Source organism: Mytilus galloprovincialis, chromosome 9 (assembly GCF_965363235.1).
Source record: "Mytilus galloprovincialis chromosome 9, xbMytGall1.hap1.1, whole genome shotgun sequence".
Classification (NCBI taxonomy): domain Eukaryota; kingdom Metazoa; phylum Mollusca; class Bivalvia; order Mytilida; family Mytilidae; genus Mytilus; species Mytilus galloprovincialis.
The window spans coordinates 50,025,496-50,041,825 of NC_134846.1; the positions used below are offsets into that span (position 1 = coordinate 50,025,496).

The 16,330-nt window shown below is 32.5% G+C and overlaps 1 protein-coding gene across 1 annotated transcript in view; it reads left to right on the plus strand.

Moving 5' to 3' along the window:
• The first annotated feature begins 9 nt into the window (after positions 1–9).
• LOC143045200 (cytoplasmic phosphatidylinositol transfer protein 1-like) overlaps positions 10–16,330 on the plus strand; it is a 34,299-nt gene continuing 17,978 nt past the window's right edge. The window contains exons 1-3 of the mRNA XM_076217547.1: positions 10–200; positions 4,604–4,752; positions 13,751–13,839. Coding sequence (XP_076073662.1) covers positions 153–200; positions 4,604–4,752; positions 13,751–13,839 — 286 coding nt within the window. The 5' untranslated portion in view covers positions 10–152. The remainder of the gene's footprint in view (positions 201–4,603; positions 4,753–13,750; positions 13,840–16,330) is intronic.

Below are 16,330 nucleotides of genomic sequence, written 5' to 3' on the forward strand. Positions count from 1 at the left end.
GTTTCCTCGGGACTGTTCATTATTAGATAAGATTATCGTGAAAATCAAAAGATTATTTCAAGATTAACAGAAGCTCAACTTGCAAGTACACAATTTTGTGAATGCTGTAGTGGTTTTAGATTCAAATGACATGTTAAGCAGCTGAATACATAATGTATTTAAAAGAATATAGAATATGCATGCCATTGTCAGTTGAAGAGGTAAACAAGCTTTTTTTACTGATCATGCTTTTTTCTGAACTTATTCTAGATAATTTAGATTTTCAGTTTTATATCTTCTAGTCTTGCAGGTAATGAACAATCAACCCCAAAAAAGGTTTGTGTCAATCTACAGTAAAAGTAAGTATCATTGCTCTATTATGGGAAATAAGTAAGAAATAAGTTCAAAACATTTGAATTGCAACAATGACGACTTTTCATCATGACCATGATGACCACACTTTTTAACCCCAAGAATGAAACAACTATCTATAATCTAATAATAATCTATGTCGAAAGCTTTGACTTTCACAATTAAGTGCATACAACATTTTGTTAGGGAAGAAATGTGATTTTTGTGCAGATGGTTATTATAGACTTGGTGAATTTTTCCGTTTTGGTTTTAGAATACTGGCAAATTATCTAATATGGACCATAATTTGGTATTCGGCCTTTGGTTTCTTTTTGTTTCCTTTTTTATAAGTTCTAAAATTTTAACTTTTATTTTGTGGGTTGTGTTGGTGTTAGAATAATATGAATGGAACAATTGAGTTTTTCGAGAAAAAATTAATACATTTTGATTCACCGTTTACGTGACAGGAAACCAAACAGGAAACCAATCTTTATTTTCTTTATTTTGCACAATATAATTCAAAAGGCATAAATAAACACCATTACTAGTGTTACTTGCTTCATGTTAATATTTAAAATCTATTTTCAATGTTATATTAAAGTTTTTTTTAAACGTGACAGGAAACCATAAGAAACCGAAAGCATTTTTTTAGTTTTATTTTATTGCAAAATCTGCTTAAAATAATCTGAACAGTATACTTTTTCTTAAAATCCATCTTAAATGTAACAGTATTATAAAACTCCTAAATATGTGCTTGTTTTGAAAACAATTAGTACAATTTATTCAGAATTTTCCATATTTTCTTCATTGATACAGGATACCATAATCGTTGTATCTTGATGTTTTGGCCAAAAAAATATATTTATATTTGGTTTTGAAATTCCAGTTATATAAAATTTATTCCAAATCATTGGCAATGTAAAATTCTTTAAATCCAGTAAAGAAAAAAACTTTTAACTTGGAATTAAAATCTTTAAAATAGGCACCATGTGATATTTGTGACCTGTACACCATCTACATGGTTTCCACATTTTAACCTACTCTAGTGGGCTAAAATCAATAAAGTACTTCCTTTCAAGTCATGCCTGGTAAAAGTTTACTTTTCCTTTGACAAGTTTATTGCGTTTCTGAAAAGTGTTTGCAGAACATGAATAAAAAAAGAAATTAAAAATTGTGACAAAGTTACCAACTTTGTACATTCCTAGTGTAACGGTATATTAACATGCATTTTTCATTTAATTATCTTTATTCACCTAAAATATCCAGTAATATTTACTGCTGAAGCAAAATCAATCCAACGAACATCGGCACCATGATAAGAGACGTAATTTCGATTGAATTTTCCAAGGACCCTTTACATCGTTATTGGGAAACGTAGTGTGTTTAAACGTCGGTCAAATTTGAAATCGATTTTGTCAAGTCATTGGGCATTTATTTTCACACAAGATCGTATGTAACATTATGCACATAGGAATAATAATAGACCCCCGGCGCAATCTCTTTGAAAATTGTATTTTCCTTTTTTAAACAAGTCGAAACAAGTCTACAGATTATGTTTGCTAACATCCCGTTGGAAACAAAAACAATGTTTAGAACTAGTATATCGTATGTCCGGCTGTAAGGGCGTGATCACATGTTAGTCACATGTTTCACGTATGATTAGAACTTAAGGACAAAAACAATTTTAATAAATAACTGGACTTCTGTTTCGTGTGAAATGTAACGCATAACGATAACGTCATTTTCTTACTTAATTATTACGAAGATCAAAACAAGAATGTAAATCATCTCTGATTTACCTGTTTGAACATCTCGCGAGAGTTCATATTTGCATATTGTTTTTAAGAATTCTATTACAACAAAGCAGATTACATCATCTAAAATTTGCGTTACGAAATCGGACACAAAAATCACGCCACTGTTCTTATATCTGCTACATAAATACTTATAGTTCTCGGCATTTTCTTCTCACTATTCTTATTGGTCGATGTTCTTTGTTATTTGAAAGCAAAAGTTACGAATTTGCCGGTGACGATTATCTATAAATCAGTCAGCGTTATGCTCTTCGGAAGCAAAAAGTAACGCGAGAAACGACACAAAAATACGGTTGTAGAATCTTTGAAATTCGTATATTTCAATTTTTTTCTAGGGAAGAGTAGCATACACTTGTATGTTAATAAAAATAATGGCATCTTTAGATGTAGTTACAACTTTTCTTACAATAATTCAAATTTTATCACTTTTCTTTAGTTATAGGAAACAGAGCCCAATAGCAAATTATGGTCCATATACATTGTATTTTATTGTAATCTAAAATGTCTTAATACATGACAACTATGTTTATGAACACATAACAAATTATATACTCTGCTTAGTGCTATAAAATATTGCTCAGTCAGTAAAGAAAGAAATTAAACACAACACTGGACATTTAGCAAGTGAGGCCCCTCATGGGGGGGTCCTAGTAATCACATAATCACCATTTTTTTGCCAATATAATCACATAATCATTAAATATTTGCTTATCTTTAGTAATCAAATAATCATAAACTAAAAATACAGTCCTAGGTAATCAAATAATCATGAAATATTTGGCTTAATAATCAAATAATCATTAAAAAAACGGCCAAGTAATCACATAATCAAAAACCCCATGAGGGCCCTCGCAAGTTAAACAATCAGTGAATGGGGAACTGCCAAGGGCAGCCTGATACGACTGCAGAAGTAAAACTCTGAATAGTTGAGGTCAGAGGCAAGTTTGGACACAATATTCAACTCAAGCTTGATGCATGTACTGTCTGCATGCTGTATTTGGATTGTGCTCAAATTTTTGAAATGATATAGGTTTCTGACACAAAATAAATGTGGTCAAGGATCTTAAAATATTCAATTTTGGATTTTGGACCCTTTAAAGCTTCATATATTCATTTTAAGTATCAAGAAGTACCTAACACAACCCTGATAAGAAATGTTTGCTACAATGTATTTGTATATTTTTTATTTTCATTTGATTTAATTTGAAAACAATGGGCTGTGGGCCCAAAATTAAAAATTGAAATGCACAACACAGAGCCCCAATTTAATCTCTTATTGTGTGTATTGAATTTTTTTTTGTAAACAAATGTTTTGCATCTCTATGTTTGACTTGACAAAAGAAATAAGGAAGAAGATACATTTACAAGTTTAAATCTTTCTTAACAATGAAAGTTTTTACATTTTTGTACATTTACTTTAACTTATTGAATTTCTTTATTTATATTCTTATATACAACAATGATACAATGCAGATGCTGATGAATAACCAGGATGTTTTTCTCTATTTGTTTCATTGTGTTTAACAAGGGTTAGATTTTGCCACAGATACCACTCATTACTGTCATCTAAATTGCTATTCCAATTTTCTGTTTAAAGATAGGTATCATGTCAGAGTACCATGAGTACAGAGTATTGTTTGACAGTCAAATTTATCTGACTAAAGTAATTTTTTGTCACATGTACAGTGTATAATATACATGATATATGTGACGATGTCTGACAAAATAAGCCCAGATGTGGTAAAGGTAAAGTAGGCTATGACGTTGCAAAGTTAATGTCAACAAGCACAGGTCTGCAAATTATTTTTTTGCTGACTAAGACTAAGAACAATGCAGCTTTACTAATTATATCATGAAAGACAATGATAGATGCATATTTAAATGACATGCAAATGTATGCATGTATTACAATGATTACCAGTCAAGGATATACATGTAACTCTATTGGGTTATTAGAGAAAAATAACAGAAATTTGTAAAAAATCAAAGACCTGTGTCTATCTGTCTATAAATTTATCATTTTATAGTTAAAATCCCTTTGCGGCTAAAATTGTGCCACTTTTTGATTTAAACATGTTAAAAGTCAAAACATGTGTGGCATGTTTTCAACGTTTCTATCATGTTTATGCCCCAAACTTAAAGAGTTTAAACTTAAACGAAAATTCTGTACTACCTCTACATTTTATATACCTTTATTTTAAGGCTTTCTGATAATTCAATTATTGCTGCTTCAATATAATATACTGGTAACATTCCAAAGCTATTTCTCTATGAGATGAAACATAGATATCAAATATTGGAACCACTATGTAAAAACAAATCAAATTTTCCATGAATATTATATTTATCTCCCCAAAAGAGGCGTGGCTTGAGAAACAGCCGTATTTAAAAGTGCAACCTACATGTATATGCATGACATCAGAAATATGGTATTAAAATTATTTATTTTACAATTGCAGTATAAAATTGGTCAGCTGTATATGATTGCAAAGCACAGTCATGAACAAAGTGACCATGGAGAAGGAGTAGAAGTTGTTAAGAATGAAGAATGTGACCACGCCAAACATGGAAAGGGCAGATTTACAGAGAAAAGGGTTTATTTGTCTAGGTAAGTAGAAATTGTTAATATATCAGGCTATACATAATGTACATGGCCTCATTGACAGTGACTATTTGTTAGGCCAAATAAAAAAAGGTGTGTTTCCTATTACCCTGGTTACCCTTCCTATTGTTTAAGTTAATAAATAGCCTACCCTTAAGTTTTTTGTCATTTACCAATAAGCACTTTAAAAGTCTGAATGTCCCTCTCATAGACTCAATGTAAAAAAAAGGTGAAATAAAAAAAATCCCTACCTACCATTGCCTACCTAGCTACCTACCCTATTTTTTATACGACCGCAAAAATTGAAAAATTTTTGGTCTTATATTAGTATCACGTTGGGCTTAAATTAAAATATTGTTTGTTTGCAGTTTACCGACCGACCCTTGAAAATCCTCCCGACTGTGAAAATTTTATTGCTTTAAATTTGAAGAAATTTTTTTTAATACTTCTATTGACGCGATCCGGAACTTTGGGTCCTTTCCGGAAATGATTTAAAGTCTGGGTCAATTACGCATTTCAAGTTCGGTTTTTCTTAGCTTCCCGTCAAGCGTTCATGTGACCATTTAATGATAAAGCACATGGAAATTGTTTACAGGTATCCATGAAGTCACGGAGGAGTACTTTACGCTGTCGTCTCGTGTCAATTTTAAGACAAATAACAAACAAAAAAGTTTATTAGTAAACTGTTTATACAGATTCAGGCACATGTAACGATGTGTGATGATATCATTGACGATGATGCAGCAGATATTCATAACTGACACGATAACCATTCTGTCTCAAACAAATCGGGTACAGAATCTGTGGAGCCTGACTTTATGGAACCAATTTCAGTGGTTAAATAATTCGACAGCAGCTTGAAGTATGGCATATTTTCTACTAATCGTTGTGGAGACGACAAAGATGAAACCACTCCTCCGTGACTTAAATCTTCATGGATATCTGTAAACACGCCTGTACGGAGAAATGGGCTCATTTGAAATGTTAATGGATATAGATCATGCCAAATCAATAAGAAGCAACCCTAACTACACAAAGATGTAGAGAAAATGAATGGTTAGCTTGAAAAATAAATATACTCTATCTATATTAAATCTATCTTCTATTGCAATGAGTATGCTCCTTTAGGATAAGGGGGGCTGCCCCACTCATTGCAATTATTCTCTTTCTTACAATATTAAATATACCCAAACTGTGTGGCCTGTGTGAATTCAATTAAAACATGTCCTTAGGAGCTATGCTGCCAATTTTTTTTATGCATTAAAAACATTTCAGTACAGACCATTTACTTTTAATGGGGTGCTATGGATTTCACCCCAAACTTTAGATTTCTTTGGTTTTCATTAAAGCCTGGCAAAAATATAACCTTATCACATATAATTAAATATTGTTAGAAATATGAAAACAGTCGAATGTCTTAATACTTTTTTTTCAATTGAGGAAGATTCAATGGTTATTTTTTTTTTTTATTAAAAATACACTCTTTAATACATTGTCTTATTTATCTTTAATATCTACATTTTTCTGATGAAAATACTCTACTCATGAAAACATTCTAGTCAAGAAGCATACATGTCTGAATATATTTCTTTAAAACAGTTCTAGTCATAATGACATTCCTTGTTTATAAGTGTTCCAGTATTTAATAATTATACCATATTTTATGTCATAAATTGGATAATGACACTATGTTAAAGTTTCAGTTTTGGTTTAAAGTTTTTTATCTGAAAATGCCTGTTCATTTGATGTTGGTTTTCAGCATGTCCAGTGTTTGTTGTTTTAAAATGTTTTTTTTTTTCTTCACAAGAAACTTGGTTTAGTGTAACTGCTTGTTTAAACTGTATTTTGGCTGATAAAATAAAATATTTTTCCTACCTACCGACCCTTCAGTCTGAAGGTACAGTCGGAAAACTGCAAACAAACATATTTTTAAGGTTGGCCTTGGCGTCGTCGTCTGTGTCGTCGTCGTCCGAATACTTTAAGTTTTCGCACTCTAACTTTAGTAAAAGTGAATAGAAATCTATGAAAGGTTAATGACCACAAAAGGAAGGTTGGGATTGATTTTGGGAGCTTTGGTCCCAACATTTTAGGAATTGGGGACCAAAAAGGGCCCAAATAAACATTTTCTTGGTTTTCGCACTATAACTTTAGTTTAAGTAAATAGAAATCTATGAGATTTTGACACAAGGTTTATGACCACAAAAGGAAGGTTGAGATTGATTTTGGGAGTTTTGGTTCCAACAGTTTAGGAATTAGGGTCCAAAAAAGGGTCCAAATAAGCATTATTCTTGGTTTTCGCACAATATCTTTAGTATAAGTAAATAGAAATCAATGAAATTTAAACACAAGGTTTATGACCACAAAAGTAAGGTTGGGATTGATTTTGGGAGTTGAGGTCCTAACAGTTTAGGAATTAAGGGCCAAAAAGGGGCCCAAATAAGCATTATTCTTGGTTTTCGCACCATAACTTTAGTATAAGTAAATAGAAATCTATGAAATTTTAACACAAGGTTTATGACCATAAAAGGAAGGTTGGGTTTGATTTTGGGAGTTTTGGTCCCAACAGTGTAGGAATAAGGGCCCAAAGGGTCCAAAATTGAACTTTGTTTGATTTCATCAAAAATTGAATAATTGGGTTTCTTTGATATATGCTGAATCTAACTGTGTATGTAGATTCTTAATTTTTGGTCCCGTTTTCAAATTGGTCTACATTAAGGTCCAAAGGGTCCAAAATTAAACTTAGTTTGATTTTAACAAACTAGAGGCTCTAAAGAGCCTGTGTCGCTCACCTTGGTCTATGTGAATATTAAACAAAGGACGCAGATGGATTCATGACAAAATTGTGTTTTGGTGATGGTGATGTGTTTGTACATCTTACTTTACTGAACATTCTTGCTGCTTACAATTATCTCTATCTATAATGAACTTGGCCCAGTAGTTTCAGAGGAGAAGATTTTTGTAAAAGATAACTAAGATTTACGAAAAATGGTTAAAAATTGACTATAAAGGGCAATAACTCCTAAAGGGGTCAACTGACCATTTCGGTCATGTTGACTTATTTGTAGATCTTACTTTGCCGAAATTTATATCTCTATCTATAATATTATTCAAGATAATAACCAAAAACAGTAAAAGTTCCTTAAAATTACCAATTCAAGGGCAGCAACCCAACAACGGGTTGTCCGATTCATCTGAAAATTTCAGGGCAGATAGATCTTGACCTGATAAACAATTTTACTTCATGTCAGATTTACTTTAAATGCTTTGGTTTTTGGGGAAGACGGCTTCAAGCCGTCAATCCCCTATGGGGTTGACCATAGTGACATTCCCTCACATCATTCATTTTGTTTTTATAGTGTGGAAAACCCCCCAACAAATCTTACTAAGATTGAAGAGAAGGAGACCCAGAAATGAATAGTTTAACTTTAAACACTTATTTACACATTTCCCTTCTGTTTCTCACGAAATTATCGTATCTTGAGCTCTCCTTTACACTGTTTATGTTTCTTTTACAATCCGGAAAAATCAGTATGACGAAATATTCTAAATATATCCAACCTACATTGTATTTTATAGTGACGTCATTCTTGGAATGCCACACTACGCAGAAGCAGGGATATCCTTCACTGGTTATTTAAATCATTCTCAGAGATCGTGCACTAATTACACATTGGTATTTGTTAAATTTAAACATAATAATGTTTGCTGTAGATGATTCAAACATCAACATGCAATACTTTAATTTGTAGGTGAACAACTTTCAAAGTAAACAAAGATCGTGGGGATACATGAGATAGGGGAGAGAAACGATTTTATTCATTTTTTTTCTGTAAACATTCTGTTTTGAGAATCTTCCTCCAATTCAGGAGCACCTCAATTGTTGAGTAATTATCCACTAAAATAAAAGTTAATGTATCTAAATACTTAAAATGTGACATTTCATTGGATTAGTAGTCTTCCATTAAAACTGAATTTTTGTGTACCAACATAATCATTGTAATGGTAAAGAAAAAAAAAATGTTGCATTTTGTAGTTTAAACCTATTTATTCATGAAATTTACAAATATTTCAAATTTAGGATTTGGAAACAAGCTTCACACAGTTTACATCAATCATATTGTTTTTTATTAGTACCTGTTTCCCTGTGATGAGAGTTGTAACTGGGAACTTTATCAATGGAAAGTTAAAACTGAATAGATTTTTCAGTCCAAACTTTCTTAAAAAAAAACTTAAAAATCTAAGAGTACTGTCACAAAAAGCCCTAGCCTGCAGTTCAGTGGTACACAATTAAGATTTCAAAAAATATTGTAGTTGTTGTGAAATGACAGAATTCAGTTGAAATTTAGATAATTAAATATCAACTTTAATCATATGTTTAGATTTAGAAGATGCAGATCTCTTCCATTGGTCCAAATTGAATCCTAAACTAAGGAAACGAAATTACGTCAACCTTTCTACATGTTCTAGCTGTTCTTTTTTCCATTCTTTATATGAAGACTATCAAAAGATACCCCCCCTTCCAAAAAAAATAATTAAATAGAAACAAGGGCCGTCTTTCCCCTCAGAGCTATTCAGCTCTTTGATTGAGTTATATGCCAAAAACTGAATTTTACCCCTATGTTCTATTTTTAGCCGTGGCGGCCATCTTGGTTGGTTGGTCGGGTCACGCCACACATTTTTTAAACTAAATATCCCAATGATGATTGTGGCCAAGTTTGGTTTAATTTGGCCCAGTAGTTTCAGAGGAGAAGATTTTTGTAAAAGATTACTAAGATTTACGAAAAATGGTTAAAAATTGACTATAAAGGGCAATAACTCCTAAAGGGGTCAACTGACCATTTCAGTCATGTGACTTATTTGTAAATCTTACTTTGCTGAACATTATTGCTGTTTACAGTTTATCTCTATCTATAACATGTATAATAATATTCAAGATAATAACCAAAAACAGCAAAATTTCCTTAAAATTACCAATTCAGGGGCAGCAACCCAACAACAGGTTGTCCGATTCATCTGAAAATTTCAGGGCAGATAGATCTTGACCTGATAATCAATTTTACTTTGTCAGATTTGCTCTAAATGCTTTGGTTTTTGAGTTATAAGCCAAAAACTGCATTTTACCCCTATGTTCTATTTTTAGCTGTGGCGGCCATCTTGGTTGGTTGGCCCGGTCACGCCACACATTTTTTAAACTAGATACCCCAATGATGATTGTGGCCAAGTTTGGTTTAATTTGGCCCAGTAGTTTCAGACGAGAAGATTTTTGTAAAAGATTACTAAGATTTACGAAAAATGGTTAAAAATTGACTATAAAGGGCATTAACTCCTAAAGGGGTCAACTGACCATTTCGGTCATGTTGCCTCATTTGTAAATCTTACTTTGCTGAACATTATTGCTGTTTACAGTTTATCTCTATCTATAATAATATTCAAGATAATAACCAAAAACAGCAAAAATTCCCTAAAATTACCAATTCAGGGGCAGCAACCCAACAACGGGTTGTCCGATTCATCTGAAAATTTCAGGGCAGATCGATCTTGACCTGATAAACAATTTTACCCCATGTCAGATTTGCTCTAAATGCTTTGGTTTTTGAGTTATAAGCCAAAAACAGCATTTTACCCCTATGTTCTATTTTTAGCCATGGCGGTCATCTTGGTTGGTTTGCCAGGTCACGCCACACATTTTTTAAACTAGATACCCCACTGATGATTGTGGCCAAGTTTAGTTTAATTTGGCCCAGTAGTTTCAGAGGAGAAGATTTTTGTAAAAGATTACTAAGATTTACGAAAAATGGTTAAAAATTGACTCTAAAGGGCATTAACTCCTAAAGGGGTCAACTGACCATTTCGGTCATGTTGCCTCATTTGTAAATCTTACTTTGCTGAACATTATTGCTGTTTACAGTTTATCTCTATCTATAATAGTATTCAAGATAATAACCAAAAACAGCAAAAATTCCCTAAAATTACCAATTCAGGGGCAGCAACCCAACAACGGGTTGTCCGATTCATCTGAAAATTTCAGGGCAGATCGATCTTGACCTGATAAACAATTTTACCCCATGTCAGATTTGCTCTAAATGCTTTGGTTTTTGAGTTATAAGCTAAAAACTGCATTTTACCCCTATGTTCTATTTTTAGCCATGGCGGCCATCTTGGTTGGTTGGCCAGGTCACGCCACACATTTTTTAAACTAGATACCCCAATGATGATTGTGACCAAGTTTAGTTTAATTTGGCCTAGTAGTTTCAGAGGAGAAGATTTTTGTAAAAGTTAACGACGATGACGACGGACGACGGACGCCGGACGCCAAGTGATGAGAAAAGCTCACTTAGCCCTTCGGGCCAGGTGAGCTAAAAATGAATTCTTGGGGTTCTTTGATATGCTGAATCTAAAAATGTACTAAGATTTTTTATTATGGGCCCAGTTTTCAAGTTGGTTCAAATCAGGATCCAAAATTATTATATTAAGTATTGTGCAATAGCAAGAAATTTTCAATTGCACAGTATTCAGCAATAGCAAGAAATCTTCAATTGCACAGTATTGTGCAATAGTAAGAAATTTTCAATTGCACAGTATTGCGCAATAGCAAGAAATATCTAATTGCACAATATTGTGCAATAGCAAGAAATTTTCAATTGGAGTTATCTTTCTTTGTCCAGAATAGTAGTTGAATCAACTTAAAGATGTTAAATCATTGTTTTATACAATATACAATGTATATTCACTTTTACTACCAACTGATAAATTAAAACATTCAGTGATAACAAGCACTTTATTTTACATTTTAATATTTTATGCCATTAGAAATTTGAATTGAGATCAGTTTTGGAAAAAGGGAAAGGGGGATGTGAAAAAAAGGGGGGGGGTAAATTTTTCTCATTTCAGATTTCATAAATAGAAAGAAAATTTCTTCAAACATTTTTTGAGAGGATTAATATTCAACAGCATAGTGAATTGCTCAAAGGCAAAAAAAATATTCATTCTGTGTCAGAAACCTATGCTGTGTCAACTATTTAATCACAATCCAAATTTAGAGCTGAATCCAGCTTGAATGTTGTGTCCATACTTGCCCCAACCGTTCAGGGTTCAACCTCTGCGGTCGTATAAAGCTGCGCCCTGCGGAGCATCTGGTTTCAAAGTATTATAGGGCATTATTAGGAAACACACACATTACTTTTTTTTGCCTTGAAACACAACCCAAATTCCAAATGTCAGTAGATATATATATAGAGCTATATTTCATTGAATTTAAACAGATCTAAGTAACCTACTGCATGGCGTGTGACATACCGATAATTGATAGAAGAGAGAAATTACTCACAATTTTTCTGTATTTTTCGCAGGTTGACTATAAGGTAATTATAAGGTCTTTCCACTTTTCCTCTGAAAGACCTTTTGATTTTTGTGTCGCCTTGATTGAGTCATAAAGTGAGACATAGATAGGCTGTTTTCAGCGTCTGCGACGGCATCAACAATGTATTAGTTAGTGATTAGGTCTAGTTTATGGTGAACCACAGAGGTAGGTCAATCATATTTGGTATGCAGTTGTATAAGTATTGCCACATCTCATTTCCATGGAGATTATTTGGCTCTGCCCCCCTCAGTCATTGTCTATTGACTTTGAAAATTTTGCTTATTTTACATGTATTAGTTTGCGACTACATGTAGGTCAGTCATTTTGTCAGTATATGGGGAACTACAAGTGGTAGGTCAATGATATTTAGTATGCAGTTGTATAAGCATTGGCATATATCTCATTTCCATAATTTGGCTCCGTCCCCTTACTGGTAGTCATGGTCTATAAAAAATTTAAGCTATCATGATATGTATTAGTTTATGATCAGGTCAGTTCAGGCATATTTGGCCTCGCCCCTCAGTCACAGTCTAATGATTTTGAAACTTATCTTAGTTTACATGTATTAGTTTGTGATTAGATCAGTTTAAGATAAACTGCTAATGTTTTAAGTCAATGTTATTTGGTATGCAAATTTATTGGCATTTGCAAGTATTGTTTCCATGGAGATTATGTAGCCAACCCCCTCTTCATGGTTCATTGACTTTTGAAACTTTTACATAGTTTACAAGTTAATGTTAACTTTGTATTTAGGTTTGGGAACGACTTATAATAAGTCAATGGTATTTTCCAATTTTCTGTGAAATGATATAATGTTGATTTTGTTCTACTTGTTATTATTATTATTATACATGTTATACATGTTATAAGGTCTTCCCACTTTGAAAGACCTTTTGATTTTGTTAAGGTCTTTTAATTTTTCCCTAAATGTATTGGACAGAAATAAAATATATAATTAAATATTAAATAAATCACAGATCATAAGTGATAGAGACTTTCATGACTTTGAGGTTTTTCTTATTTGAGGTCCTCAGTCCTTAGAAAACATGGAAAAGAAAACAAGTTAAACATATTCACAGTCATGTCATATTTCTAAGAATTTAATATAAATCGACATAAGATTTTTTCCAGCGACATTTTGTTAAAGCTCCAGAAATGTAAGTTTTATTCATGAACCATACATAGAAGGGACCCAAGGTCTTTTGATATATGGTCATTGCCTGATGACCTTGATATTGAGGTCTCTGAGACTGGCAATTTAAACAATGTTTAAGAATAATAAAAAAGTGTTTGGTCATTTGAAGAAAAAAAATACATGATTTTATGCATATGAAGTTATATAAAGTTCTAACCATGATGTGTTTTATTTTAGAAGTACCAGTTGATTTATGACCCTTATATTTTTTTAGGGGCCTCTGTGGCCAAGACTGTATCACCAGTCTGTAACCATCAAGGTTTTCAGTTTGAATCTCTCAAATGATGGGTGCACTTGACTCCAATCTTGATTGACTAGAATTGTCAATTTTTCTACTAAAGGTTGGTCGTCTGACTACCAAGGTACATGTATAGCACAATAGTTCTGAAAGGGGTGTTAAATACAAATCATTCAATCAGTATTATAACATTTTCTTGCATTATTTGTAGCCGTTTACCTAGCTGGATACGAAGTATGATTCCAAATATATTCTACATCACAGAGAAAGCATGGAATTATTACCCTTATACAGAAACAGGTTAGTTTTTCACAAAATTAAGTGATATTCTCTTGACAACTAACTGTCAGAAAAGAAAGAAGTAAAATTAAGGAATAACAGTACTGTAGTTGAAGAGTTGCCACCGTCAATTGTAGATCTGACCGTCGCAAATGCAGTTTTACTGGCGACATGTAGCGGAGAATTTGAAATTGACGATGGCAACTCTTCAACTACAGTACTGTTATTCCGATTCTAATTCATTTAAAAAAGAACAACTACCATAAAACTTGAAAAAATGTCTAAATTTGACAAAAAGAAAAAAATCTGCACACTTCATGAATGATTTTGGCACAAAGACGTCATGGCTAAGACAGACGTCATACAAATGAAAACTTACAAATTGGAGATTATTACTTTACCTGTACAATTCAAATTCAGACAAAATTACATTAAAACGGCGAATTCGTGGTAGGTGTTGTTTTATTTTCGATTATATAGTAGTAATCGAACATTTGTTGATTCAATCAAGTAAAAATGGCGGGTCCCTCCATAGTTACTCCTGGTCAACTGTAGATTTGACGGCAATTTTTAGCCAATGAAAAAAATCGTTACATCCAAATTGCATTAGAATGCTTATTTCAAATTGAAAAACAATGTTTATGAAATTAAAAGGTCATTCGAAATACTGTGTTTTAATTTAGTTCTTCAAGATAAGAGATATAGGGATTGAAGATTTTAGACCAATGATTGTTCTATTGAAAATAGAGTTAAATTCAAGTCAATTTTCTGATATAAGCTGATAAGTAAATACATTTGACCAATGTGTCCATGTCATTTAATAGACAACTTTTGAGTTCGATGCATTTCCGTAAAAAAAACTGGTTTTAGTGAACGTCATTTGTGCGTTTAGGGGGGTCATCACTTCCGTTTCAATGTTGAGCGAGTGGTTGGAAAACTATAATTCTATATTGTACGAATTATTCAGCAAATTAAATTCTCAAAATTGACAATCAGCACTGCTGTCATTAGGGAATTGTCATTAAGTACCTACAGAACAACCATTATTTCTAGGTAATCCTGCACAATGACTATCACTAAGACGCTTGATGAACGTTAATAGTGCAGGGATACAGGCGATCCCCTCTATCTGGTAAATGACGTCATAAAGGCGCGCATAATTGACGAGTTTTTGCCGGTGACGGATGAACTCAAAAGTGGTCTATTGTCTAAAATTATTAATTACTTTAACATGTTTAAGCTGAACATACATGTAACATTTTACCAGTATCCATTGGCAAAATTGTAAAAAGCAGTATTCCTAAAGCAATTAATTGAACTAGGCAATAATCCTGATAAAGGTTGAAATGGGCATATGAATTATGCAACAACAAAAACAAGATCATCCATATTTTGGTCAGTTTTTGGGGAAGACAGCTTCAAGCCGTCACTCCCCCGGCCCCATGGGGTTGACCAGAGTGACATTCCCTCACATCATTCATTTTGTTTTTATAGCGTGGAAAACCCCCCAACAAATCTTACTGAGAATGATGAGATGGGGAGACACAAATGAATAAATTGACTTTAAACACTTTTTTACACATTTCCCTTCTGTTTCTTTCGAAATTACCGTATATTCGTTTCTTTTACAATCCGGAAAAATCAGTATGAGGAGATATTCTAAATATATCCAACCTACATTATATTTTATAGTGACGTCATTATTGGAATGCCACACTACGCATAAGCAGGGATATCCTTCACTCATTCTCAAAGATTGTGCTTTTATTAAAAAATAGTATTTGTTAAATTTAAACATAATGATGTTTGCTGTAGATGATTCAAACATCAACATGCAAACTTTAATTTGTAGGTCAGCAACTTTCAAAGTAAACAGGAAGTCTGATGGGCTACATGAGATGGGGGAGAGAAACGATCTTTTCCATTTTTTTCTGTAAATCTCTGTTTTGAGAATCTTCCTCCAATTCAGGAGCACCTCAATTTATGAGCTAATTATCCACTAAAATAAATACTTAAAATGTGACATTTAGTATATGATAAGTAGTCTTCCATTAAAACTAAATTTTGTGTACCAACATAATCATTGTAATAGTTACAAAAAAAATTACAAATGTTGCATTTTGTAGTTTAAACCTCTTTATTCATGAAATTTTACAAATATTTCAAAATGTAGGATTTGGAAACAAGCTTCACACAGTTTACATCAATCATATTGTTATTTTTATTAGTACCTGTATCCCTGTGATGAGATATGTAACTGGGAACTTTATCAATGGAAATTTAAAACTGAATAGATTTTTCAGTCCTAACTTTCTTAAGAAGAAAATTTAAAATCTTAAGAGTACTGTCACAAAAAATGGAAAATGGCCCTAGCCTGCAGTTCAGTCGTACACTATTAAGATTTCAAAAATAATTGTAGTTGTTGTTAAATGACAGAATTCAACTAGTTGGATTTTAGATAATTAACTACCAACTTTAATTGTATGTTTAGATTTAGAAGATGCAGATCTCT